Source organism: Momordica charantia (assembly GCF_013281855.1).
Source record: "Momordica charantia cultivar OHB3-1 chromosome 11 unlocalized genomic scaffold, Mcharantia_2.0 BLBB01000011.1, whole genome shotgun sequence".
In the NCBI taxonomy this organism is placed as follows: Eukaryota; Viridiplantae; Streptophyta; class Magnoliopsida; order Cucurbitales; family Cucurbitaceae; genus Momordica; species Momordica charantia.
The window spans coordinates 7,998,583-8,026,196 of record NW_028275159.1 but is presented as its reverse complement, the minus strand read 5'-3'; the positions used below and the strand labels follow the sequence as shown (position 1 = coordinate 8,026,196).

General features: G+C 35.7%; 5 protein-coding genes and 1 pseudogene across 15 annotated transcripts; 4 read left to right on the top strand and 2 right to left on the bottom strand.

Annotated features, from left to right (window-relative positions):
* Positions 1–510: 510 nt before the first annotated feature.
* Positions 511–3,916, top strand: LOC111010523 (organic cation/carnitine transporter 4). Its single transcript, XM_022283983.2, has 5 exons — positions 511–966; positions 1,514–1,889; positions 2,694–3,027; positions 3,197–3,424; positions 3,561–3,916. The coding sequence occupies exons 1-5, from the start codon at positions 576–578 to the stop codon at positions 3,774–3,776; spliced, it is 1,545 nt and encodes a 514-aa protein (XP_022139675.1). The 5' UTR covers positions 511–575; the 3' UTR covers positions 3,777–3,916.
* A 4,179-nt stretch (positions 3,917–8,095) lies between these two features.
* Positions 8,096–11,335, top strand: LOC111010522 (organic cation/carnitine transporter 4). The gene is made up of 2 exons (XM_022283982.2): positions 8,096–9,509; positions 10,143–11,335. Exons 1-2 carry the CDS (start codon positions 9,119–9,121, stop codon positions 11,318–11,320), a joined length of 1,569 nt encoding a protein of 522 aa, XP_022139674.2. The 5' UTR covers positions 8,096–9,118; the 3' UTR covers positions 11,321–11,335.
* Positions 11,336–12,049: 714 nt separating this feature from the next.
* Positions 12,050–13,875, top strand: LOC111010563 (organic cation/carnitine transporter 4 pseudogene; annotated as a pseudogene). The gene is made up of 2 exons (XR_015788826.1): positions 12,050–12,461; positions 12,562–13,875. The product of XR_015788826.1 is annotated as an organic cation/carnitine transporter 4 pseudogene (transcript).
* A 29-nt stretch (positions 13,876–13,904) lies between these two features.
* On the bottom strand, positions 13,905–16,417 carry LOC111010565 (RNA-binding (RRM/RBD/RNP motifs) family protein). The gene is made up of 4 exons (XM_022284022.2): positions 16,083–16,417; positions 15,711–15,779; positions 15,505–15,611; positions 13,905–14,310 (listed from the first exon to the last, which is right to left on the bottom strand). The coding sequence occupies exons 1-4, from the start codon at positions 16,333–16,335 to the stop codon at positions 14,221–14,223; spliced, it is 519 nt and encodes a 172-aa protein (XP_022139714.1). The 5' UTR covers positions 16,336–16,417; the 3' UTR covers positions 13,905–14,220.
* A 1,355-nt stretch (positions 16,418–17,772) lies between these two features.
* On the bottom strand, positions 17,773–20,170 carry LOC111010376 (large ribosomal subunit protein uL2). Its single transcript, XM_022283756.2, has 2 exons — positions 19,644–20,170; positions 17,773–18,348 (listed from the first exon to the last, which is right to left on the bottom strand). Exons 1-2 carry the CDS (start codon positions 20,081–20,083, stop codon positions 18,003–18,005), a joined length of 786 nt encoding a protein of 261 aa, XP_022139448.1. The 5' UTR covers positions 20,084–20,170; the 3' UTR covers positions 17,773–18,002.
* Positions 20,171–23,501: 3,331 nt separating this feature from the next.
* On the top strand, positions 23,502–27,317 carry BGLU41 (beta glucosidase 41). 10 transcript variants are annotated; one of them, XM_022283750.2, is made up of 14 exons: positions 24,065–24,441; positions 24,540–24,606; positions 24,704–24,762; positions 25,070–25,145; positions 25,244–25,315; positions 25,396–25,483; positions 25,565–25,692; positions 25,802–25,820; positions 25,932–26,042; positions 26,133–26,356; positions 26,493–26,524; positions 26,608–26,710; positions 26,786–26,894; positions 26,998–27,317. In XM_022283750.2, exons 1-14 carry the CDS (start codon positions 24,256–24,258, stop codon positions 27,176–27,178), a joined length of 1,455 nt encoding a protein of 484 aa, XP_022139442.1. In that variant the 5' UTR covers positions 24,065–24,255; the 3' UTR covers positions 27,179–27,317. The 10 variants fall into 10 exon arrangements, with proteins under 10 accessions (XP_087975901.1, XP_087975898.1, XP_022139442.1 ...); XM_022283748.2 differs by having other exon boundaries at positions 24,070–24,441; positions 25,565–25,820; positions 25,927–26,042; XM_088119772.1 differs by lacking the exon at positions 26,998–27,317 and having other exon boundaries at positions 24,064–24,441; positions 25,565–25,820; positions 25,927–26,042; positions 26,786–26,898.
* Positions 27,318–27,614: the final 297 nt, after the last annotated feature.

Below are 27,614 nucleotides of genomic sequence, written 5' to 3'. Positions count from 1 at the left end.
TTTTATTCAGTTGAGGACGCATGTGAGTAAGGCAAGGTCTCACCAATTAGTGAAGAGTACCAACCGATTAGAAGACTGTGTGTGTACAATGAATTTCTTGTTTATGGTCCTTGTATTGTGACAACTTCAATTCTTAATATTTTGTCCAAACCCAAGACGACCTTACATATTGTACTAAAAAAATATATTTAGTAATTTCTCTTTTATGTATATAGTGGCTGACCGTGTGAAATTATAAACTAGGTTGTTCTAATCTCTTCCAATAATAAGAAACAAAATAATAGTATAATAAAAAAAACTTTCACACCATAGCATTTTGTAAATTATAATTATTTAATTACGGTAGACCCACATCATTTTAATTTTTTGATTCGAGTAGACCCACATCATTCTAAAATGATGTCCAAAAAATTTTGAATTAAATGCGTATTTTCGAGAATAGCATTTGAAGATATTACCATTTAACCCGATGGACAGGAACACATTGATAATTTTAATTATAAATATGGAGTCACCAAAATCTGAGCAAAAACACTTGCATCACAAATTCATTCTTCAGAAGAGAGCGTCGGAAAATGCTGTCGTCAGAATCCGGGGAGCTCCGGGAGCCGCTGGGGCCGGCGCCGGAGAAGGCGGCGGAGAGGGTGACGGTGGACGAAATGCTGCAGAAGTATTGCGGTGAGTTCGGGCGGTGGCAAATAAATCAGTTTCTTCTGATCAGTTTGTGTTGGATTCTCGACGCCTTCCACACCATGGTCATTATCTTCGCCGACCGCGTGCCGGACCGCCGCTGCCTCACCGGTTGCGCCGCCGCCGGGAATAATGATGTGTGTGGGCTTCCTCCCGGATCGTGGGAGTGGGTCGGCGGCGCCGGCAGCTCCACGGTTTCGGAGTGGGGATTGATTTGCGGTGAGAAGTACAAAGTTGGGCTCTCCCAAGCCATGTTCTTTGTCGGCGGCATGATCGGTCAGTAAATCTGGAGATTCCGTATAAATTAAATTTATCTAATCTAAGTTTGTTTCCAAGGCCGAGTGGTTTAAGCCACCACTTAACTTAAAACCTAAAAGTGAAACGTCTGTAAATTTAGTAAATTTAGTGGTGGTTTTTTTTTATGTTTAACCTGTTATATGTTATGTTGTACTCTTTCCTCTCCACTTCTAATATTTTCACTTGTTGGCTCTATGTAATTATCCAAATCCATACAAAGTGAAATGTTATAAATCTATATATATTGTTACATATTCATAAATAAGTTAAATTTATCCAATCTATCAGCTTTTGGATTGAATGATGATTTATTTATCTTTCAATATATATAAATTAAACGGGGTAATTTATTCATCCTTAACAGTAAATAATTATTTAACACAATTTTTTTTTTTTTAATTGAGGGGAGACCAGAAATAAAAAAGTTGTTTGATAACATTACCAAACAATGTTAAATTCTAGCTAGTTTAACTTTGTCCCCATGCCTTTTAACCTTTTTTTTTTCTCCTCTTCTTCTCTCTACTAGGAGATGCCATATTTGGGATAATCTCAGACTCTACCTTTGGGAGAAAACGTTCCCTTGTTGTAGTTTGTGCATTCAACGCCATCTTTGGATGCTTAACTGCATTCTCTCAGTCGTACTGGATCTATACCTTCCTTCGGTTCCTCACCGGCGTCACGACCAGTGGCAATGGCCTCTGCGTCTTCGTTCTCACCACCGAACCCATTGGCCCTTCCAAACGCGGCACCGTTGGAATGTCCTCCTTCTACTTCTTCTCCATTGGTATCGCCATTCTTGCCGCTATAGCTTACTTCTTCCAATCATGGCGAACACTCTACATTGCCTCCTCAATTCCCTCCTTCTTTCTACTCGTCCTCCCTTTCATCTCTGAGTCCCCGAGGTAGTGTTAGTGATTATGTTTGAATGCTATATTAGATTTAGATTATCTAATCAACTAAATGAAAGTACTCTTGAATTTTACCTTTTGTTTAAAAAATACTTCATTCTTTTAAAAGTTTCAATTCTAATCTTGACCTTTCATCCTTGCAGCAAATTCAAACATTATTAATATTTTGAATGAAAAGTTGACATGACAGAATCTGAAACGACTTAGTACTTGACATGGAAGTTTGCTTGAACTATCTAACCATGGAAGTTTGCTTGAACTATCTAACCAATTTTTGCTTTAAAAGTCTTATTCCTTCGTTATCAACAGAGTTGATTATCAATTGTTTATCCAATTTTACCTTAATATATTCCTTTTAAAAAACTATAGCCTCTTCTACATTTTTTTCTTTGAGCTTTCATGTTAGTTTCTACGTCACTCTAGATTCTGTCACGTCAACTTTCCATTCAAAACATTAACATATATTTTCTCAAAAGAGTATTTTTGAAATGTTTTGGATGGTATTGAAACTTTTGGAATAACAGATGTTTTTTTTTGTTTGACAGAGGGAATGAAAGATGTATTATTTTCTAAACGCTTTGAGGTCCTTTATGTAATTTAGCCAATCTTTTACGATGAACCATACTTTTAAGTAAACATTAACGGCTATTTATTTTTTCAAAAAATACTTTCTACATTCTTATCTTCTTTTCGCTAAAAATTTGAGGGTGGTCAACAGAAAATGGGTGTTGACGAATGATATTACTTTATTATTATAAATATATGGGTTATTTTGTGCTTTCTACCTAAATTTCACAGGTGGTATCTTATACATGGAAAGATGAAGGAAGCCATGAGCGTGATGACATCAATTGCTGAATCAAATGGAAACACAATTCCTGATGGAGTGATGCTGGCGCTCGATATGGAAGCAAACGACGACGTTTTGCAACAAGCAAGAGGAAAGAAGGAAACGACGACGTTGAGTAACCTAATGGATGTGATGATCCACTCGCCCGGGGTGCGTGGGCGTCTGTTTCTTGCATCTAGCATGAGCTTCATGTGCGCTGTCGTGTACTACGGATTAAGCTTGAATGTTGTCAACTTAAAGACAAATCTCTACCTTACTGTTGTCCTCAATGCCATCGTCGAGGTATATAGATATATATTTGAACTCTCAATTTTCTGTCTAATAAGTCATTTCTTACCCCATTAAAATACTTGAATCAGATACAAACAACTTAAATAAAAAAATATGAACTTTTATATTTCAAGAGTCAAACTCATAATTTAGCATGTTTATATGAATTTGCGCACCTCAGGTACCGGCCTTTGTGGTAACGGCAGTGTTAGTCAACATTCTAGGAAGAAAAGGGGTGGGGATTTTGACGTTTTGGTTCAGCGGTTTTTTCTGCTTGGTAGGAAGCTCGTTGAGTAGTGACGGTGGTTGGAAAACGACAAAGACGGTGTGCGGAGTATTGGGAATGTTTGGCATGGCTGGAAATTACAGTCTACTATTTTTATACTGCGCAGAATTGTTTCCGACAGAGGTATTATTAAATTAAATTACTGCTAAACTTAAAAGCTTAATAATCTTTTTTTTCTCTCACTCTAAATGGGTTATGCATTCAAACTATCAAGTCAATGAAAGGTAATAAATGTACTGTTAATGACAAAAACTTACAGGTAAGAAATACAATGGTGGGATTGACAATGCAGGCAATTGAATTGGGGGCCATATTAGCGCCATTTTTGGTGCTTTTGGGCGAGCGGTTGCCGTTAATGGTGTTTGCTGTTTCTGGGATCGTCGGTGGGGTGATCGTAATTTTCACACCGGAGACGATGAATAAGCCTTTATACGATACCATTGTTGGGATGGAACGAGGGGAAGCAAATACTTGACTCCTTAACAAAAGAATTTTGTTCTCACCCCCGTTAAATGTTGGACAATCTAGGGAGAGAAATGAAAAAATAAACTTTATTTTTTAAATAGAATGAGTTGTCAATTAATTTTCAATAATAAGAACAAGATTTGATTCTCACGATGGAGGAGCCAAATATTATCCCACGGCTAATTTATGTTTTCTATTTTTTGCCTTTAAAGATTGAAGTATTTATTAACAATTTCAAATTAAAGGAATTGTTGGTAAATCAATTCAATTTTTAAAAGCAAGAAATTAAAATCGAAGGAGGGTTACGAAGGAGGTGAGTAAGGAGGGAAATAATAATAATAATAATAATAAATAGTTTTGACCTTTAAAGTTATTTACCTTTTCTAATTTGGGATTTTCAAAATATTGAGGAAGTTGGTGCTGTGGATTTGAGGGATTAAGTAATATAGGCCCGTTTCTTCATTTTTTATAAAGAACAATAAATTGTATGATCCCAATATTCATGAATTCAAGTATGATAAAACAATATTTTTATTTATGATTTGGAACAAATTGGAAATGGAAAACAGAAATTAGAAACTTGTTTTGGTTGTTTCTAAAAGTTCTATACAATTTTGAGAATGTTCCTAATAAAGATAAACAAGAAATGTAGTTAGATGTAAAATGCTTAGATTTCTTAAGAAAATTGGAAACAAAAAATAAAAAATAGGAATGTTACAAACGGACCCATAGTTAACCGTTATTTTAGATAAATTAACATTTTACTCCATATAAATCTTTGCTTTCACTTTTGATATATCTTGTGCCATTTTTAGAGGTTTAATATGACTTCTAAAATGATTAAATTTCTTCGAGGTTCGTTTGGTAACGTCTTTTGTTTCAGTTGTCTTTTTTATAACTATTTCTAGTTCTTTTATTAACTTGTTTTCATCCAGAAAAAAGGAAACTTGATTTTATTGAAAACAAGAATAAGAAAACAATAAACTTGTTTTTTAATTGTTTTAAAAAATTTTATATAATTTTATGAACATCTTTAACAAAATCATAAACAAAACATAATAGTCAAAATGTTTAAGTTTTTTAATAAAATTTGAAATTTTAACGTTATCAAACGGATTCTATATAGAGAGTGTTGATGAATTCAAATTTAGTATAAAGTAGGTGTGAAAATAAAACAGGAAGGGGACTTGATAAAGTTTAAGCATGTACTGATTTTTTTCTTTTTTTTATTTAATTCTAATCTTAGAGATAATAACTAAACTTGGACAATAATTTTTGGATAATTTTACATCTAAATTGCAAATGCTAAAAGTTTATAATAAATTGGCATTTAATTGAATCAAAAATAAAATAATAAAAGGATAAGAAATTAGTTGAAATGGAAACAGAAGCAATTAATAGGGTGTGGAGAAGGAGATTGGGTTTAGATAGCGTGACAGGCCTGTCACGTCAAAATCTGAACCCACAAGTTTAATTGGACAATCAAATCCGACCCGCCACGTCGCATTGTACGACAGGTGAGGTGACACTGACAGTACCTTTTTCTTTTTTCCATCTTCTTCTTCAGTGATTGTCACCATTTATTAACCTTTTTTCAATTATTAGTCTCAATGATTTCTAAACGTTGTCGTTTTGAAAAATAAGTTCAAATATTATGTATCTTTATTTTGACCCATACACCCTCGCCTTACTGAATATTTGATATTTATTTTCAAAATTTTAACACAATTTTATACACAATCGAAACTTTTTAATAAAATTTATATCTATATTTCAAGAAAATTGGTAAATGAAATGTCATGTTAAAATTTTGATTGAAATAAATGAAATAAAAATAAAAAATGAAGGGATCGAAATTGTCACTTTTTAAAATTACAGAAACCAAAACGGATGTTTCAAAACTACATCAACTAAAATAAATAGAAGTTTAATGTATAAGGACCAAAATGAATGTTTTGAAACACAAAGATTAAAATAAGATATCTGAGTGAATGGAAAGAAAAAAACAAAGGAGGAATTCCACTTTAAAAGGACACGTTCACGGCTCGAACTCTCACTCAATGGAGAGTATTGCATATCGCCGAACCAAAATTGAAGTAAAAGAATCAAAATAATATTTAAATCTGAAATATATTTAATAAGTTAATAAACTTTTAATATTTTGAAAGCCTTAGAAAGTGTTTCAGAGATTTTTGAACCTTCAATTATATATTTAATAGGTCACTCCCTCAATTTCAATGTTTTCTCACGACTAACTTTGTTGAACGATACATATTGTGAAATGGTGGTGCTAAACGACATTCAATGTACCTTAATTTGTTGTTTTTGTCTAATTTTGCTAGAAGTTTTTGACCTTCAACATCAATGTGTTGGAGACTAAAAAGGAAAGTTTTGAAACTTTAAATCCCAAATAAAAAACAAATTGAATAGAATAGAATGTACCTGCAAACGTTTGGTGAGGGGTTAGAGAAAGTTTGAGATGTGGGGTAAGTTGCATGTGAAATAATAGTTTGCATTATACTTCTTGACTCATGGTTTTTTTTTTCTTTGGATTTAATGATATGGGCATTAAAGAATAATGTAGGTATAAGTAGTTGAGCTGAAAGGCAACAATTGAGCCACGGGATGATTCTTTCACATATGAGGCGTTAATAATTTTACCTATTAAAAAAAAAGATAAAGAGATATATTATATCATTGATTTTGAGCTGAAACATCTTTCATGTCTACCTACAATGAATTTTATGTCACCGTCTCGAAATTCTCATACTCGACATGAATATAATTTTGGCAAGTCTCATTAAGTGAATATATTACTTTACGTCTTGGAAACTCCACACTTTTCTTAAATGTGGTTGATATATGAAAACTTTCAATACTACTGTATGACTAGAATTTTTCAAATAATAATAGACATAAATCGAAGCATTTCAAATAATAATAGACATAAATTGAAGCATATCTAGGATAATACACCTATTATATTTTTCTTAAAGGTTCGACCTCCTACCATCCCATCTATTGGCGAAGTAAAAAAACGGCATAGACTATATATGATAATTCTTAATTAAATGATACTTCAAAAATGTAAAGGCCAACACAAAGGCTTAAATTATACATAAGCAAAATTATTCTTTTTAGGAATAATAATTTATGTGGCTATTTTTAGACAAATGATTTTTAAAAAAATTACTATTAACTAAAAATTTTCTAACATGCAGCCAAACGTTAATTCGTTTTTTTTTTTTTTACTAATTTGTTTATAGTATGATTGATAATTTAAGACTTTATTTGATAATAGGTTTGTCGCTATTTGTATCATTCAATTATCTAACATATTGATGATATGTAACTTCGAATTTATATGTATTAATTTGTATTTTGGAAAAATATATTAATGTTGAGCATATATTCAGGGCAAGCCTAGAAAGCATATTTTGGGATCGGAGAGTTAAATTGTAAAATAAAAATAATTAATCAAAGTTATTTGGTAACAGAATCCATATGTGAAGTGGAACATCCTAAATAAACTGATATAACAATATATATTATAGGTTCAACGGTTTAATAATAACATTTTATTATGTAAGCCTTAAAAAAGTTAGGTGCTTTGCAAATTTATTCCGATTAAAATATTTACAAAAATAATAGTTAGACAAATTTGACAAAGTGAGTATAGTTCAGCAGTAATTGACATATATCTCCAACCGAGGTCGTGAGTTCGATCCCCATCCCCATGTTGTAATTAAAAAAAATAGTTAGACAAATTTAAAATATAGCAAAAATAAAAATAGGTATATCAATAATTACAATTAATCAATCGATAGTAATAGTTTTTAAGATTATAGTCTATATCTAAGTTAATGTATGTTATTAAGTTGATCAATGATTTATAAATTATATAAAAAAAAGCTCTTATTTGTAGTATTTAAAAATAAAACATTACCAGAAATTATTTAAAAGAATAATACATATATATTTCAAATGTTTTAGAAAAATGACACTCTCGATTAGAAGTTCTAAAAAAAACATATTTACATATATTAAAAAATAATTTACCATTTTCTAAAAGTAAACTTTAAGTCACTTGCCTATAGACATTTTATCAAAATGCATATATAAATAAAAATTAAACATTTTTAAATGGCGCTTGGAGCTACCTAATAAATTGTTTGAGAAACAATACTTAGGTGTTTATTGATCGGCCTTTATTGATCACCATTAATTTTTTTTTACAAGTAAGAGAGAAATGTAGAAAATAAAATTACCAACCTAGCATAACTTAACTAGTTAAAGTACATATTTCCAATCAAAATGTCGTAGGTTCGAATCTCAATCCTCATATGTTATACTAAAACAAGAAAAGTAGAATCTGATATTTTACTATTCTTAGTTTTTGGGGGCATTGGGTGGGACAAAATAATTAATTGGGTTGATCGCAAAATGTGAACTTATTATGGCTTAGAAAATGATTTCTATTATTTCAATTAGGGCTTATAACGAAAAAAGAGAGAAAATAAAATAAAGGGAGGACGTTATGACAATGATAAAAAATTAAGAACTAAAATAATATTTTAAATGTTTGGCAACCAACTTTATATATGTGGATTCTCGACTAGGCTATATGTAATAAGCAAGCAATTCGAGGTGGACTCTAACGTGGGTTAACGAGCAACATGCACAAATAGAACCTTGCAGTATCGATGTGGTCTTTAGCCACACGTGCATTCTAAAACTTAATTTAGTGCTTAGTTCGAGCTAGTGCCAAGTCGAATTTAATTAAATGCATTGAGTTAGGATTGCATACCTTTTAGGAACGTGGCTGCTCCTGTACTTGTCATTCAGCAATCTTCCACCAGCAATCAAAAGATCCCCTACTAGTAGAATTGGCATTCACTAGCAATTAGAATCTTATTTACATCAGATCAGTCGAGCTTTACTCTACTTTTGGACACGTTCTCGTCCTCCACATGTTTGAGCTGAACACACGTGTCTCACAGGAACAGGCCACGCGTTTACAGTTAATTTTACCCATAATAATACATAATATAAACATACTAACTGAACTTTCTCTTTTTTTTTACCGAACTAATTGAACAACTTAACACCTAAAAGAAGGTAATTTTGTAGTTATCCATGCTCATGCCTTACACACATTATTGGGAAAATTAAACTCAACCAATGTATCATGTAAAGCATGCACTTTCACTTGTCACCCCAAAACACATCTTTCATATGACAAAACCCCAAGACACGAAACTTCCTTAAAACCAACCACAATAAAAAAGAACAAAAAACATTTCCAAAACTCTCCTTCTTTCTTCTTCTTCCTTTCTTTCACTCTTCAACCTTATGGGCGACGACGTCCAGGAATCGGAGCTAAAACCCACCGTGGAATCGGTGCCAGAGAGGCTCACCGTCGACGCCATGCTGCAGAAGTATTGCGGGGAGTTCGGGCCATGGCAGCTGAGGAATTTCTTGTTGAGCAATCTGAGCTATACCCTTGAGGCCTTTCAGACGATGGTCATGATCTTCGCTGATAGAAATGTCGAGTGGCGGTGCTTGAACGGCGACTCCGACGACTGCAATGCGGCGGCGAAAGATGTGTGTGGGCTGAAACCTGGCTCGTGGGAGTGGGTTGGCAGCCGTGGAAGCTCTACGGTGGCAGAGTGGGATTTGGTTTGTGGGAATAAGTATAAAGTTGGTTTGGCTCAGGCCATATTCTTCCTTGGTTGCACATTAGGTATCTCTTGCTCTCTCAATTATTTGATGGACTGGAACAATGCCGCGGATAATTTAGTTAGGTTGGATACGTATGAGTGATTAAAAATTGTGATTTGACTAGATATCTATCGAGTTAGAACGGGGATAGCCACTTCCAACAGCTGAAATAGATATTTAAATCAACAATATTTAGGTGCTTACGGATCAGCATTCATTTTTGTGCTGATCGTCAATAAAAATTTGACAAAGATATAAAAAAAAATATATCTTTTTTCCTATATTTCTCTCTTTTACTTGTTCAAATTTTAATGGCGATCAACAAAAGATGGGTACTGGATCAGTAAGCACCTAAATATTGTTGAATTCAGTTCCATGTATGATCAAACCACATTTTTTTAATTTGACTCCTACATCAATTGAGTATATAAAAACTCAATTACATTGTTCCAACGTCTCCTCAACCCCAAGAGAATTTATGGTAGTACGATTAGTATGAGAAATCTTTTGTATTACCTCCTATGTTATTAAACAATGACCATTAATTTTGGAGAAAGAAATAAATCAAATGAAATAAGTGTCCACTTTCTCTCTTGATTTAGTTAAATTTGGTCACTCACTTTCAAACTAATCTTCACTCACTTGTATGTAACAGGTGCAGGGATATTTGGGCATCTTTCAGACTCTAATTTTGGAAGAAAACGCTCCCTTGTTCTAGTTTGCATCTTAAACACCATTTTCGGCTGCTTAACAGCTCTCTCTCCCTCCTATCGAATCTACGTCCTTCTCCGGTTGTTAACCGGTGTTAGCACCGCGGGCATCTCCCTCTGTGCTTTCGTTCTTTCCACCGAACCCATCGGTCCAACAAGACGTGGCACGGCAGCCATGTCCTCGTGCTACTTCTTCTCCGGTGGCATTGCATTACTCTCAGGCATTGCCTACATCTTCCAATCATGGCGCAAACTCTACATCATCTCCTCGGTCCCCTCTCTCTTCTACCTTGTCGTGGTCGTCCCCTTCATCTCGGAGTCCCCACGGTGGTATTTGGTTAGAGGAAAGCTCGACAAGGCCATGAAAGTTCTAACTGCCATAGCAAACTCCAACAACAAACACATCCCACAAGGAGTCATCATCTCACTCGACAAAGAACATAAACAACAACAACCATCGAAAAACAATCAGACAATCATCGACGTAATGCGCTCTCCCACCACTCGCACGCGACTCCTCGTCGGAGTGGGGGTGAATTTCATGAATGCAGTGGTGTACTACGGCCTGAGCTTGAATGTAGTCAACCTAAACACAAATCTCTACATTAATGTGCTTCTGAACGCCGTCGTAGAGATGCCTGCATTCGCGGTGACGACGGTGATGTTGGGGAAGATGGGGAGGAGAGGGGTGGGGATTTGGACCCTATGGTTCAGTGGGGTGTTTTGTTTTGTGGGGAGTTTGATGAAAAGTGAAGGGAAATGGAAAGCGGGGAAGATGGTGTGTGGGCTATTAGGGTTATCAGGGATGGCAGGGAATTACAATTTGTTGGGTTTGTATTTGGCTGAGCTTTTTCCAACAGTGGTGAGGAATGTGGCTTTGGGGTGTGCCTCTCAAGCCACTCAAATGGGGGCCATTTTGGCACCATTTGTGGTGCTTTTGGGGGGAAGATGGCCCTTTCTGGTGTTTGGAGGCTGTGGAATTGTTGGTGGGCTGTTTCTTTTTTTTCTGCCTGAGACTCTCAATAGGCCTTTTTATGATACTTTGGCTGGTTTGGAGGATGGAGAGAATAATGCTTCTTCTTCTTCCATGAATGTTGTTCCCATAAGTTTGAATAATATTTGACATGTGAATGCCAAATCTCCCTTTCTCTAATCCACTCCTATGGTGAGGATAATTATCGCAAATGACCACCGTTAATTAGCAAGAGCTAACTCTCTATCGACTTTTGACAATGTTGACTTGTTTTAGTAATATATTTCTATTGTATTTAATAGATAAGTGAATCTCACTAATATTTCTTAACTATAAATAAAACTAATTTGAACTTATCTCAACCGGTTATGACAACTAAAAGATCGCGAGTTTGAATAAAAAGAATATAATGTAGTAGTTAAATTGTTATGAACGGATTAATCAATATATAGTTTATCTAGTTGGGTGACAATTCAAAATGCATGTAGTACCTTACTTTTCATATTTTCTTTGCAAGTATAAATTAGATAGTGTAGAACATAGCCTAAATTAGATAGTGCCAATTAGAACATAGCTCCCCCGATCGATGATGAAAAAAAATCGAGAAAGTGGAGGGAGAGAAGTGGAAGGATCCAAATTGGGACTTTGCCAGCTGCCTGTTTCAAATGCTTCTTAATGCCAACAACTGAGCTCCCGCTGCCATCTCACTTCATTATTCAATTCACCAAACCCCCATGCAAATCCATGATGCCACTTCAACCACATACAAATATTTCATTCCACAGAAGAAGAAAGAAGAAAGAAGAAAGAAGGCAGTACCCTCTGAAATCAACCCCAACACCACACCTCCCATATCTCTCTTTTTCTCTGATGCCAGGGATGTCGGAGACGGCGACGGTATCGCCTCAAGTTGAGCTCCAACAACAACAGCCACCTCCGCCGTCGGTCGAATTCGCGACCGAGAGGCTAACGGTCGACGACATGCTCCTAAAGTATTGCGGCGAGTTTGGGCGGTGGCAGTGGAAGAACTTCCTGTTGGCCAATCTCAGTTGGACCTTAGAAGCTCTGCACACCATGGTCGTCATCTTCGCCGACCACGAGCCACATTGGCAGTGCGTCGCCGGAACGGCCTGCAACAGAGCTGCGAAGAGCGTCTGTGAATTGAAGCCTGGTTCGTGGGAGTGGGTTGAAGGCCGCCGGAGCTCCACAGTGGCGGAGTGGGGTTTGATTTGCGGTTATAAGTACAAGGTCGGCTTGGCCCAGGCTATGTTCTTTCTTGGCTGCATGATGGGTCAGTCCCTCTCCCTCTCATATTCCTAAGGTTAAATTAGGAATTTGGTTTTCCTAAAGTTTTGAAATTTGTAATTTTAACTTGTTTGTTATACCACCAGGATCTGGTTTGTTCGGCTACCTTTCAGGCTCTGCTTTGGGAAGAAAACGATCTCTTGCATTAGTTTCCATTTTCAATGCCATTTTTGGGCTACTAACAGCAGCATCGCCATATTACTGGACCTATGTCCTCCTCCGTGCCCTAACCGGAATCAGTACCGGTGGGAATGCCGTATGCGCCTTTGTCCTTGCTACCGAACCTATTGGTCCGACAAAACGCGGGGCAGCTGGAATGTCATCCTTCTACTTTTTCGCCAGCGGAGCTGCCATCATATCGGGAATGGCCTACGCCATTCGATCATGGCGTAAACTCTACATAGCTTCCTCTATTCCCTCTCTCGTCTTCCTAATCATCGTCCTTCCCTTCATCTCAGAATCACCAAGATGGTATCTGGTTCATGGGAAGCTTGACGAGGCCATGAAGTTGATGAACTCCATAGCCAAATGCAATGGCAAACACCTCCCCAAAGGAGCCATCCTTTTACTCGATAAAGAAGCAATTGGCGACGACGCAAAAACCAACCATAACCATGAAGGACATAGTAGCTTCGCAATCTTAATTCGCTCACCCATTGCAAGAACTCGTCTGATCATAGCAATGGCCATAAGCTTTGTAGGGGCAGTTATATACTATGGTCTGAGCTTGAATGTGGTCAACCTGAAGACAAATCTCTACCTCAGCGTCTTCCTCAACGCAGTTGCAGAAACTCCGGCTTTTCTCATAACTGCAGCTCTGTTGGGTAAGCTTGGGAGGAAATGGATAGGGGTTGGGACACTCTGGTTCAGTGGGGCGTCCTGCTTAATTGGGAGCTTGCTGAGAGGCCATGGAAGGTGGAAGGTTGGGAGGATGGTGTGTGGGATGATGGGGATATTTGGGATGGCTGGGAACTACAACTTGCTATTTTTGTACCTGGAAGAGCTATTCCCGACGGTGGTGAGGAACGCAGCGATAGGCGCCGCTACCTTGGCGATTCAAATGGGGGCAGTTATGGCACCGTTTGTGGTGGTTTTGGGAGGTCGTTTGACGTTTGGGGTGTTTGCAGGATGTGGTTTGGTGGGTGGGATATTGGTATTTTTCTTGCCGGAGACACTGAATAAGCCTCTCTATGACACCATGGCTGGTTTGGAGCATGGGGAAAGAGGTTCTATTGATGCTTGAAAAGCTTTCCAAGGTCAAGATCATATGCAAAAATGGGATTATGATGTTACATTTACAATGCTACTTACTGTACTAGGAAAAGAAATGATTAAAGCAAGGCAATTGTTATGCAAGTCCGAGAATAAGTCTGGACAACAAGAAATTCTTGCTACTATAATAGTTACCAGTCCACAACCATACAAGCAGTACCAAACAAAGGCTTCCCATTAAAAAAAATGCAGATCAAAGTAAGTTTATTTGCGAGCATATATATAAATAAGTTCGAGTGAATTTGTTCAAAAATAGGTGGCCAACATCGTACACATAAAATTCTGTCTCAATTTAAATATACTCTCGTACCTGCGGCAGCTGGGCAGCTGATCTCCAGTCCCGCAGAACAAGAGAGTTCTCAGCAATGGGAGTTAAGACCAATAAACCTCCATTGAAGAAAGAACTTGAATCATATAATTCCTGGGTTTCATCTTGCAGACCAGTAGCATCCTTGCAAAACTTAATGAGAGAGTCATTGCCGGCCATACGGAGGTGCTGCATTGTTCTCGGGAGGTGGTCTTGGTCTGGCATACTCAGCAAATATAACCCAACCATCCAGGAACTAGACAACATTGAGAGGGAAATTTTCATCTTAGAAAGAAGCGACATATTTATATAAAAACAGAGAGAGATATATCAACTAGCAACATGTGTTCCAAAGCAAGCATCAAACTGTTTAAATCTTATTTTCAACAGATACTAATTTCTAATGTAAACCGAAATAACTACAGACGCGGAGGTAACACTTTTACATATGGTCTGAAAAGATGGACTCAAAAGAAACCCAAATCAATTACTTTATTTTACGGGAATGTGACTCCAAGAACAAGCAGTCTGTTGGCCGGTCCTTCCCTTCTAGGACTTTCGACTATTATTAAAGATTTGTTACCATCTGGGCTCTGGCCAAAATTGATGATATAATGATTGCAAGGAGGTATAGTCTTTTAAAGGTTAAATTAAAATGCAACTACTTGAGGTTGATTAAAGTCTAAGAGTCAAGTTCTACCTCAAATGGCTTTGAGCTTATGGTCAACCTAGGATATGTATGTCAATCCTACAGAAAGTCTTACCCTAAAACCTTAAGGGTGTTGTAAGGTCGTGTTCATAAAATTAGACAATTTGAGCATAGGCTAAACTTAAAAATTCACGATCACTAAAAATAATGCAGCCACCTTGAAGCCAACTGTTCTCCCATACTGGTCAAATGGCAAATATTACACATGGTAGCTCTACGAATTAATTTATGAGTTTCCACGTAATATTCCTATCTTTAAGGGAATTACATCAAGAAGATACCATTACGTATTAGATTAAAGGTAGAAATCGCAGTTCCCTGTAATCAGCAAAATTATCAGCCAAAGCCAAGTATAATGAGGTTCAAGATTGCAGAGCATGTATCATGGCCAATAGCTGAGTGCTGTATTAGGCAACGTGTTGTCTATACTGCACGTGGAATTCTCTAGAATGCTATCTAGCATTCATATGTGGATAACGCTAAACGCCTTATCCAGGAATCTTCTATATATTTGTGCAATCCCCCAAATAACACAACGAAGGCATATTCTAATATAATTGTTTTCTCATTTTTAAGTGTTTGTTTAGAGAGTAGTCAATAATCACCCTGGCCTCTCTCCTCTCGCAAGTGCAAAAAGTGAGTGTGAGATCCAGGGATCTTGTATTTAAATGTGGATAACTACACACCAAATTAACTTCAATAACTCGAATGAGAAAATGGAGGGAACTGATGTCAACTCACCTTTCCATCCATACCCTCTATGCCTTTAGCCGCATCTTCCAAATTGGCATATTTAACAAAGCCAAATCCTTTAGAATATCCTGTCACTCGATCAGTCACAACTCTAGCTGAAAACAGAAGGGGAAAAGTTAAAGAATAAACTCATATAAGGCCTAACACACAAATCAAACAAACGCGGAGCAGAGAGAATGAACAACTGTACAGACCATGAACAACTTCACCAAACTGTGCGAAGGTTTCATGAAGCTTTTCGGTAGTAGTGCGTTTACTGAGGCCTGAAAGAAGGTAAAATATCGACATCACATGAAAAACAGAGTTCTTTGTTGGCAACAACAATAAATTGCACTTATAAACAATCAGGCAGTTCAACACATTCACAGCAAAATTTCCCTTGCAAGCAGAGGAGGCCAACGCCCTTCTCGGGGCACGGATAGCCACCTCATACTATCAAAACAGAACCTTGAAACACAATATTAACAGATTCACGACCAGAAAATGAGCGAATAATAAAACGCACACACGAGATACAGTAAAACAAATAATCGAAAGGTATCAAGATTAAGAAAGAATTGAGTTACCGGAAACGAAAAGGTTAGTACTAGGCTCAGGCTTCTCACGCTGCTGAGCGGACGGAGGGAGCGGCGGAGGAATGAAACTGGAGGTTGAAGCGCCGGAGAACAGCCGGACAGAAACGAAGGAATTCGCGCTCGGCTCCGGTTTCTCCCAATCCCGAATAGAGTGCGAGATCGTCGATGGAGTAAAAGTTGAAGTACGAGAAAGAAGCCGCCTCAAACTCCGAGGAGCCGCCGCCGCCGCCGATCTGAGAGCCATGGCCTTGGGGTTTAAGATACTGAACCCTTTCTGGAACGGGCGAAGAAAAGATTCGACAAAAAAGCGGAAGTTTTGGGCGACGGATTTGGAGATTGGTTTAAGGCAAAGAGAAAGCGGGTAATCATCTTAAATTACCAAAATATCCTGCATTTTGGTATAAACCTTTCACTATTTAAGGGCAAATTTGTCTTATGGCCATTTGCGCTAGATTTCTCTATGGTTAGTAGGGCACAGAATTGAGGCCCAAGCAGGTGTTTCGTATGAGCCTCTGCCTGTTATTTCCGGCCCAATGCAATACTTGTTTGACCAAAAACTATTTTCAAAAAATAATTTTATAACTTGTTTTCAAATTTTTTTTTTTAATATAAATAAAAGTGGTCAAGGTAAGTGGCTCCATTTTTCGAAGGTCTCGTTTATATTTGAATTTTTTACTAATAATATAAATTTAAGAAACTCGAATAATATTATCTTTCTTCTTGATCTTTTCAATATTTAGTGTTAACTTTTCTCTGTTCATTGTGATTTTATTTACTGTAGTTCAAGAGTTTTTTTAGGGGAAGATTTGATAAAGAATAATGGCATAGAAAATGTTCGCTAAAGAAAACACAGAAAAATAGATAAAAAAAAACAACCCATCAAATTTCTTGATAATCATGGTAAAATATTTTTGAAAAGAGTATCCTCATTTTTTGCTATGATGTATGCTTTTTTTAAATATAAATATTTTATATTTGAATAAGCTTTCTTATTTTAGTTTAAATCCTATCTTGATTATATTTGGTCTTGATAACCATTTTACTTTCTATTTTTTATTTTTTTAATTAAGTTTAAATACATCACTTTTACATGTTTATTCTTATGTTTTGTTATATGGTTTTTAAATTACTAATAAAATTGCAAAAAAAAATAACACTAATTTTCAAAAAAAAAATTACTAAAACGAAATGATTATCGAATATCTATCTTGTCTCGATCACATTTTGCTTCAATATTTATTAATAGCATTTTACCTATCTGTCCCATGAGATTAGTTGGTCTCATTTTTAATCTGACTTTAAGAATTCATCATACTTTTTCCTCTTGAATTCGTCATATTTTTAGTTATTTTTTTAATACAATTGTCAATATATAGAAAAATTTTATTAATAGAGATCAAAATGTTAAAAGGATGAACAAAAGTCAAGAGTAAAAAATTGAACCGAAATATTTCTAGACGGTACAACCATTATAGAAGGGTATGATTTTGAAAGCTTTGTATCAATATTAAATTGTCTCATGACCAGATAGTGTTAAAATAAGAATGATAAAGCCATAGCCCCATTGGAAAAGAGTACCTTTAGAAATTTACTTTAAATTAAGAAATGGTAATTAATAGAGAGATTACTATAAAGTGAATTTAATTCGTTGCTTAGAAATAGTTTTAAGAACTGGTCATCATAGATCAATTTGAATGATATACCTTAGTGTCTTCCATAGTTCCATGCCATCAAATTCATTGTAGCAACCAAGAAACAAAGGGAGAGAAGGATTATGTTCAGAAAGGATCTTGTAACAAAACTTGGGACAAAAACTTCTAAATATGGTCTTCAACATAATGTAAACTAAATCAAACATAATGGAAGGCGCTACGGATTAGCCAAAACAAACGTCGAACAAGTCGAATTGCTCTAAGCACCTTTATCGGCCTTGGCAGCGGTAGCAGCAGCCTGTCCACGGAGCCTACCAGTTCTCCTGGCAGCAATGAGACCAACCTTTTGACCAGGTGGGGCATCACGGCGAACAGTACTGGCATGACCAATGTGTTGATGGTTACCACCACCGTGGGGATGTTCAACTGGGTTCATAGCAACACCACGAACCTTAGGCCAGCAGTTGCGCTTGACGCGGAACTTGTGGTAAGCATTACCTGCCTTGAGAAGAGGCTTCTCTGTTCTTCCACCTCCAGCAACCTGACCAATCATAGCACGGCACCCACTAGGCACAATCTTCTTAGCTCCAGATGGAAGTTTAATCCTGCAAAAGCCAGGATTTCGGGATGACATCGAGTAGGAATCAAATCAAATCAAAAAAAAGTCTCGTACTCAAAAGAACAAATTCAGCAACCAGTTACAAACACAACTGCGGTTATCTGCAGAAAACTAATCTCCTTCAGCCTTTTTTTCCCTTTCTATACTGACAGAGGTGATAGATCACCATATGGCAACTCATAATACAGTTTTATTAACAAATACACAATGGCCAGCACTAACAAATCAGTCAGAGCAAGTAATATAAATGTGAAGGTTTTTTATTTTAGATAAGAAGTGTATACGTTTTCCTATGATAAAACACTGTTCATGTTCGTGAGAAAATAATTGTGTTGTAAAGCTACTGACCATAGGGATTCCTCCAAGCAACACAGTAAAAATATTTACCTAGGCATGGATCAAGATAAACAATATTCTTTTATAGGAAGAAAGACATATCATAAATCAGGTGAAAGTATAACAAGGATAGAACACCCCCCAAAAATAGTGAAGGAGTTGAAAAGGGTAACTTAATTTCGGAATAATTGATGAAACAAGAGATAGTTAGAAAGAGAATTAGACTAAGCACTCCAAGAAGTTGCTAAAAGTATTACAGCCTCATAAAACTTCTTAAGCCCATTCCTTCAAAAATTCTCCTCTTCCTTTCCAACCTCATAAAACTTGCTAAAAGTATTAGACTAAGCACTCCAAGAAGTTGCTAAAAGTATTACAGCCTCATAAAACTTCCTAATCCCATTCCTTCAAAAATTCTCCCCTTCCTTTCCAACCATCTCTTTCTTACAAATTGCTTCATAGTGCCAATAAATTAGTCCTCACATAAATCAGATTGCTTCTTTTCAATTTGAGCACAAATGAAACTGCTAGTAAAAACAAAAAGAAACTAAACGGAAAGAATAGATCTTTTCATATCAATGACGAAAAAAAGTTCTACTATATAAAATCAACGTAAAGGAGAAACTGAATGAGTAGCCCAGAGGATCTTTAAATCTGCCATCTCAACCAGCTAAATAGCACATTCAAGTCAAACCCATTTGTAAGATTCAGTTCAAGATCCTTCTAACAAATTATAGCATAAACATCCCACGTACAATTGCAATAAAAACAAGTTCTGAAAAACATAAAACCAGAGAAAAACTAGAACATAACCTACCACTAGCAACTCAAAAAACATCAATTAATCTCACACCACAACAACATAAAAATACAAAATCCATATCTTGTATAACAAACACGATTCAATTCTGGTAATCGAAACAAAAAAGTACAGAAATCAAAATTTACCTGCTGGTATCATTATCTGGGTTGTGGCTAATAACAATAGCATAATCACCAGAGCACCTAGCGAACACACCTCGGTCACCCACATGGTGCTCCACATTACAAACCACAGCACCTTCAGGGATGGCTCTGATGGGGAGCACATTACCGACAACAAGATTGGCCTTCTTCCCGCAGTAGACGAACTGGCCGGTGTACATACCCTCGGCGGCGATGAAGAGCTCCTTCTGGTGCTTGTAGCGGAAGGGGTGGCGGAAGGTGACGCGGGCAAGAGGGGCACCCCTGCCCGGATCGTGGATGATCTCGCTGACCACGCCCTTGAGGTAGCCATTTCGCTCGCCGAAGTCCAGAGAGCGGAACCGGGCAGGGCCCTTCCGGTGGTGGGTGTGAGACCGGAAAACTGATCCGGCACCCTTACGCTGAGCTCTGATAACACGACCCATTGGGAGGATCGAATTAGGGTTTTGGGGATTGGGGGAAGGGGAAGGGAAGCGGGGCGCGGTGATTGAGAAGTGGAAAATGCAGAGGATTAGGGTTTTTAGAGGAGAACGGGAGGGGTTGCCCTAGATGGGTGTTTGGGTACAGTTGGAAGTTTATTCGGTGTTTGGATTGGGAAGGATTTGGCTTGGATAAGGATACTCTTAGTCCTTATTTGATTATGTTTATATTCTCGTTTGTTTTACTTGATAACATTTTTTTAAATAATTGGAATAACATTTTTTTCTAAAAGAATGGATATGAACTAAAATGTAATGATGACTAAAAAAACATTTGTATGTCAAAACAAAATAATAATAATAATAATAATAAATAAATAGGATGGGATTGGAATATATTCTTCATCTCTTCCTCTATTTTTTGACTCGTGATTTACGGTAACTTCTTATTTCTATCGTACGAGTATAGCTCAGCAATAACTAATATCCACTATTTGGAGATTTTGAATTAATTATTAATTATTAAATATTTATATCTATATCTATAATATATATAAAAGTCACTATTATAAGAAAATTTATCTATGCCGCGCGTTTTAACCCTTTCCATTATTCATTTGATGGCCATTTGTGTATTTAAATACAAATTTTATCTCCCTCAATTTCTCTCCTCTCTCCCTCAGGATCCTACCCGTCTAAATTCTCCTCTTTTCTCTCAGTAATTTTGTCTCCCTTTTTAAATATTTTCTACAAATTATTTTTTTATCTCTAAAAAATTCTATCATTTCTCTCCCTACAATTTTCTTAACTCAATTTATTATTTAATAATGTAAAAAGTTAGAAAATACAAATTTAGGATATGTAAAGTTTTTTCATTATAACTTTTTTGGCTATAAATTTTGTGACAAAATTGCCCTTTACTCAATCTAATGAATTAAATATAAGCTAATTTATTAATTATAAATTATTGTTTTTTTAAATAGGGATGTAGATGAAAGACTCCAACACGACTATTTGATGAATAGATCAGAGAGAGGTCATTAGACTATTAAGATCAATTAGGTCCATCTCGTGTTTAATTAGTGTAATGTATATAATCAAAATCTGTCAAGTGTCAAGTGTCAAGTGTCGTGGAACGACGTATGCTGGGCTCTAGCAAGTTGTTGTAGAGTGAGCTGGAGAGGGAAGACCTCTCTAGCAAACTACAGCAGAGCGAGCTGGAGAGGGAAGACTTTTCAGGCGAGTTGACACGAAGCGAGATAGAGAAGATCTACAAAAATGGGTAGACCACTCCACGCTAGACAGATCAGCTTCAGACATAAATTGCATACCTGTTTAGGTGGAGTGATAGTGTATTATAGAAGTTAGATTGGTGGTGCCCATCTAATACGTCTACCCATTGGTGGCCTACTCTTTAATAAGAATTCATGAGGATTGCCTTTTCAAATTAATTCAAGTACGTTGTGTTCTCGATTTTAAGTTATCTATCTAGTTGTTTAAAAATTTTATATCCACAAGCTTGAATCTTTATCATCTACTCTTTAGGGGAAAATAAAAAAATTGGTACATGAAATTCTCGATTTTTACATTTCGTTGTGTTTTATTCATGAGCCTCTCAATTAAATATTTGTGTTTCTTTGAAGACCAAGACTCGAATCTCCTATCTTTTAGTCAATAGTATATATTTTAACTTGGCAGATCAGTATTTATCTTTTTTCATGCCTCTTATTTCTTCATCTCTAATACTTTGTTGCCTTAAAAATATAAGGGATGAAATTTTGACAAAAGAGGGATAAGATTTGACCTCCAAACTTTATATATACACATATAATCCTTCATATCTCAAAATTCAGAGAGGTGAATTAAAAGGAATACTTCAAAATCTTTTTTTATCATTTTTTTTTTAATCTAACATAAATTAAAGGGCACCATTGCATGAAAGTGAGATGGAGAGGGTGAAAGGGGAGGGGCCGTTGGTTGGCACTTAACAAAGAAAATAATTTAATATTTGAAAATATTGATTAGGATGCCACACCATTAAAAGAAAAAAAAATCACAATATCCATATCAGGGCAGGAATTTAACCATATCGTCAAAGACATTTGGACAATAAAGATAAGAAAGAATCTTTATTTATTTATTTATTTATTTTAGTAGAGAGAATCTTTATTAAAATATTCAAACATCAATATTAAAATTTTCTGGAAATCAATTAACAATTTTACATTTTAAGAGTTTGGAGGAAAAAAAAAACTATGGGTCAAGAGATGATAGATGTATATTAAAGTAGTCTAAAAGGTATGTGCTTGGACAAGGTGAGCCAAAAGGGGTAACAAATATAAGGTTAAAATACTATTTTGGTTACGATCGATTTATTTGGATCTAAATACTTTTAAAATATTCATTGGTCAACTTTGGTTTATTTATTAGTTTTTTATTTTCAAAATAATCGTTTTGATGCTTATATTTTTAAAAAGTGACCATTTTGATTTCTTAGTTTTATTTTTAATTTCATTTTTTATATCACAATTTCAACACGGTACTATACTCAATATATTTATTAAAATGTAATCATTACTTTATACTAAAAAATTTCTGTTATATGAATTTGTGATAAAATTTTACAAAAATGAATTAAAATGATCACTTTTTAAAATATAGATACCAAAATGAACAAAATGAACATTTTGAAAGTACATAGACTAAAACGAACCAAAGTTAAAAGTATAAGGACCAAAATAAACCATCAGAAAATACAGAAACTAAAACGAACCAAGACTGAAAGTACAAGGACTAAAATAGTATTTTGACATAGATAAAAAAACGCTTTTGACATAATTAAGTTGGTCTAGAATTACTTTTTAAACAATTATTTGAAAGTTGATTCTCCAAAAAGTAATCGACTAAGAGTCTCTTTAAAATCTATTTATGATAATTTAACATTTTTAGAATCAATTTTGGATGCAACGTAATTAAACAAATTTGTGACTGAAATCACTTGAGGTGTAATCAGCCTCGCATATTTTAGTTAAAACCATTTTATTAGAAAAGTAAAAAAAAAAAAAAAAAGGATGGGGTAACTAGCATAAAATAAATATATTTTTCAAGTATAGTATAAAATTTAGAATTTTACAAAAGTAGCATCATTCACTCAAAGTCTAACCCTTTTCTCATACTCAATTGAAGTCTAACTTAAATGTGAAGTAAACTACACTAAGGAAAGTCAAAATTGTGCTGTATTAAAAAAAACTTATAATATTTTTAAAAATATATATTAATTTTAGGAAAATATTTAAGTTCTGACCAATGAATGTCTATGCTCACCCATTAAATTTTTTACAAAAAAAAAAAATGTAAAAATAGTAAACTTTTTTTTTTTTAAATAATGAGCTATCAATTTTTTAATGGACTTGTTCATCTGCCTAAATACTTATCAATAAATATCATGAAATTTCTCAAAAATGAGATATATTTCTAAAAAGGGTTGTAAATTAGTAGGCCAAACTCATCCTAAATTTAACCAATCAAAACTCTAATTAAAAGATTATGTAGGACCCTTGATTTAGCCTCCTCGAGTATCCTATTAGAATTTAGAAACTCCTCTCCTATATACTCTCTCTATTTCTTGACCTTATCTACCTTTTTTCTCCATTATTTCCGTGGAGAATACTATAATAATCACCACCATTGTTGTAATGACGAAATGATGACACATCATTGCTAATATCAGAACAAAAGAGAAAAAGACTATATATTGGATTTCAGTATTATTAATCAATAGAAAAAGACTTACCTTTCAAAGCAAACCACCCAGCTCTAGCGGTTGTTGGCTTGGCTTCATCAAATTTACAAGCTTCAAAGCTATTCGAACTCCACTCGGTTGCAATTTTCTAATATCTTTTGCTTGCCGGGTGTGTCATCTCCATATTCCTTCCTATCCTTTTCTCTTCTCTTTTATGGACAAATCTGATACCATCAACATAACTGCAATACACTCCAAAATGTGAAGAAGACGATGAGGAAAAGGAAGTAGAGGCAGATTACACGCAACTTGTTTCAAAATTCAGCTAATCTAGCCATTGCTGTCTCCAACACGTTTGCATTTCAATCATATAATTCCACCTTTTCAACAAAGTTAGCCGGGATTTCTTCCTCTTACAGGCAAAAATCACTAAAGAATGATCTGGGGAATAAAAACAGACCAACCTGAGAGCGCATCTTCTCATCAGCAGTCCAAAGTTTCCTCCATGAGAATCATTCTGGTTTCCTTTTTGGTTATTCAATTCTTTGCTGACTCTGAATGTCTCAGCAGAGCTGATTTTCCAGATGGCTTCATATTTGGAACTGCAGCATCCGCATACCAGGTAAGGAAGAATTTGCAGCTGGTTTTCTTTGCTTGGTTTCTAATTACAATATGAAGAGAGAGAGAAATCAGATTATATTGCATCAAATTTCATGGCAGTTCGAAGGGGCTGTAGATGAAGGAAACCGAGGTGTCAGCATCTGGGATACCTTTGTGAAGGAACCAGGCAAGTTTAAATTTGATACTAGCAAAGCAACACTAATCTGCACAAGATATAATTCATCTTAGAAGTAAAATTGTATTGCTTGTGATGCATTCTTTAGGAAGAATACTGGACTTCAGCAATGCAGACAGAACCGTTGACCAATACCACAGATTTAAGGTGAAGAGAGAGAGAGATTAGTATGTTAATCGAACAACGTATGGGACAGCAGAGCTAAAAGACAATGACAACATGATCCATGAGAATTCGAGAGGATGGAGGATAAGAGTGCCTGATGTCCTATTGTAATCATTTAACATCATAGAGTAGAATAGACATTAAGAATAATGAATTAATGATCAACCAACTGCAGATTATAATAATGGGAAGATAAAGACATCTGTTACAGTTGAATTTATTTATTAGTCACTTTAGGATTCCATTACGTATTGCTAACTAGATTACCAATTATGATCATAAATTATAGGGCGATATACAGCTGATGAAGGATGTGGGAATGGATGCCTACAGATTTTCAATCTCGTGGCCAAGAATCTTTCCAAGTAAGAAATAGTTCCAACTTCCAAGTATAGAAAATAAAACCACCTACGTTTCTCTCCCAACAACATATTATTAACTGTCTTTGAGAAACTCTTTATAGATGGAACAGGAGAACCCAACCCAGATGCAATAAACTATTACAACAATTTTATAGATGCTTTGCTAGAAAAAGGTCATCCGTTAAATCATTTCTCAAGAATTCAATTTTCTATTTGGTGATATATCACTGAAGTATTTTTTTCCTTTAACAAGGAATCCAACCTTTTGTTACTCTTTATCATTGGGATCTTCCGCAAGTGCTTGAAGACGAGTACGAAGGATGGTTGAGCAGGCGGATAGTGTAAGTATAACTCACCAAACTACGTGACATACCATGCCTCAGAAATGATGATCAATTCATAACAAGCTCCATTCTTCATAGAAAAGATTTTGAACATTATGCTGTTACATGCTTCCAAGCATTTGGGGATAGAGTGAAGCACTGGATCACCTTCAACGAACCACATGGTTACTCAATAAAAAGTTATGACCTAGGAATTCAAGCTCCTGGTAGGTGTTCTTTTGTGGGTCATCTATTATGCAAGAAGGGAAATTCATCCTCTGAACCATATATAGTTGCTCACAATATTCTCTTATCTCATGCTGCCGCTTATCACAGTTACCAGAATCATTTTAAGGTACTATAATATGCAAACATTAGTTAACTCGGGAAGCTTCAACATACTAAGTCAAAAGTAAACTAAGAATTTGATGTGTCATCTGTGTTTTGGTTTCGTCTCGTAGAGAAGACAGGGTGGTCAGATAGGAATAGCACTAGATGCCATATGGTATGAACCATTATCTGAAAATGACGAGAACAGAGAAGCAGCACTCAGAGCCCTTGATTTTGAACTTGGATGGTAATTGTTCATCTCCATTTATTAAGTAATGGCACTTGGCCAGACATTAAATGCCAGAAATTTGACGAAACAACCTTGAAAATTTTTCAGGTTTCTCGATCCACTTTTCTTTGGCGACTATCCCCTTTCAATGAAAAGTCTTGTGGGGGAAAGACTACCAAAAATATCACGTGGAACTGCAAAGTTCCTGACAGGAACCCTGGATTTCGTTGGCATGAACCACTACACTTCCTTATATGCTCGAAATGATAGGTTTCGGATTCGAAAACTAATATTCAATGATGCTTCAACAGATTCTAATGTCATTCCCACCCGTAAGCTTCTAAGCGCAATCTTCTTCTCCATATTCATATATTCGCACACACAATTTTGCAAATTGTACATATTGGTATGGCTATAAGTCACAAGTAGAATGTAACCCATCTTTATTCAACAAACGCTCTATTGCAGCACACAGAGGTGTCTCTACTATTGGAGAAAGAGTATGTCTCGAACACATCTGGATCCCAGGAGCTTCACTTATATATTCTACTTGAAGTGAGCTGATATATACTTCCTTTTCCAGGCAGCTTCCCGCTGGTTACACATTGTTCCATGGGGCATTCGGAAATTGGCAATTTATTTGAAACATAAGTATAGGAACCCACCAGTAATCATAACAGAAAATGGTGAGTGATGATGGCTCCAAACTTCAAACTGAAGATTTCATAAAATTTCACACAAGTTTCAACTTGTTTTGATAGGCATGGATGATCCAAACAAACGGTCGATACCTTTAAAGAAGGCATTACAGGATGACAAGAGAATAAGATACCACAGAGATTACCTCTCAAATCTATCCACTGCTATTAGGTGATAACAACTCTGAATACTAACTGCCAATCCTGTAGTTGATGAAATCTCACTGGATTAATTCATGTACGCTAATTCTTTTGGTATCCTTGAACAAATACAGGCAAGAAGGCTGCAATGTTCGTGGCTACTTTGCTTGGTCACTACTGGATAATTGGGAGTGGAACATGGGCTACACCGTCCGATTTGGACTCTACTACGTCGACTACAAGAACAATCTCACAAGGATTCCAAAGGCATCCGTTCAATGGTTTCAGAGTGTGCTCAAATCAGAAGACGAGTAGATGAATTAAACTTGATTTATTGCTCATACATTTGTAAGAATTGTAGTCATATCAGGCATAACAATGTACTCCATATGTCAAAACTGAAATTGAATGAATGATACAATGACGAAATAGGAAGAAAAGCTGGTTGAAGACATGGATTAATGTGCTTACTTAATACGCCATTTTCTGCTCTGGTAATCGATTTCAGATAAGCTGAGATTTGGAACGATCGAAGTACGCTCCGTGAAGTCTTTATCGAGATTCTCCCGCGCATTGTAGTTTTGAGGGAGCAAACGAGAGAGAGAATTCGAGAACTCTCCAAAATGAATTTGCCTGAATAAGCCTCGGGGTAAATCTTATAAATTGAATAATCTTCAGGAACGAATTTCAAACGAGAAAGTGAAATGTCGTGATAAGTTCTGCAATTTTTTTGTTTTCTTTGAATAAAAAG

Bases quoted from the DNA above. Each gene is read 5' to 3' on its own strand.
- LOC111010522 (XM_022283982.2), top strand. From the start codon at position 9,119: ATGGGCGACGACGTCCAGGAATCGGAGCTAAAACCCACCGTGGAATCG. The intron at 9,510-10,142 runs GTATCTCTTGCT...TGTATGTAACAG, and splicing joins CTTCCTTGGTTGCACATTAG to GTGCAGGGATATTTGGGCAT.
- LOC111010376 (XM_022283756.2), bottom strand. From the start codon at position 20,083: ATGGGTCGTGTTATCAGAGCTCAGCGTAAGGGTGCCGGATCAGTTTTC. The intron at 18,349-19,643 runs GTAAATTTTGAT...TGGCTTTTGCAG, and splicing joins CCAGATAATGATACCAGCAG to GATTAAACTTCCATCTGGAG.
- BGLU41 (XM_022283748.2), top strand. From the start codon at position 24,256: ATGATCTGGGGAATAAAAACAGACCAACCTGAGAGCGCATCTTCTCAT. The intron at 25,146-25,243 runs GTAAGAAATAGT...AACTCTTTATAG, and splicing joins GTGGCCAAGAATCTTTCCAA to ATGGAACAGGAGAACCCAAC. The intron at 26,043-26,132 runs GTAATTGTTCAT...AAAATTTTTCAG, and splicing joins CTTGATTTTGAACTTGGATG to GTTTCTCGATCCACTTTTCT.
- LOC111010565 (XM_022284022.2), bottom strand. From the start codon at position 16,335: ATGGCTCTCAGATCGGCGGCGGCGGCGGCTCCTCGGAGTTTGAGGCGG. The intron at 15,780-16,082 runs GTAACTCAATTC...ACCTTCTTTCAG, and splicing joins TACTAACCTTTTCGTTTCCG to GCCTCAGTAAACGCACTACT. The intron at 14,311-15,504 runs GTGAGTTGACAT...AATGTTGTCTAG, and splicing joins TAGAGGGTATGGATGGAAAG to TTCCTGGATGGTTGGGTTAT.
- LOC111010523 (XM_022283983.2), top strand. From the start codon at position 576: ATGCTGTCGTCAGAATCCGGGGAGCTCCGGGAGCCGCTGGGGCCGGCG. The intron at 1,890-2,693 runs GTAGTGTTAGTG...TAAATTTCACAG, and splicing joins TTCATCTCTGAGTCCCCGAG to GTGGTATCTTATACATGGAA. The intron at 3,028-3,196 runs GTATATAGATAT...TGCGCACCTCAG, and splicing joins TCCTCAATGCCATCGTCGAG to GTACCGGCCTTTGTGGTAAC.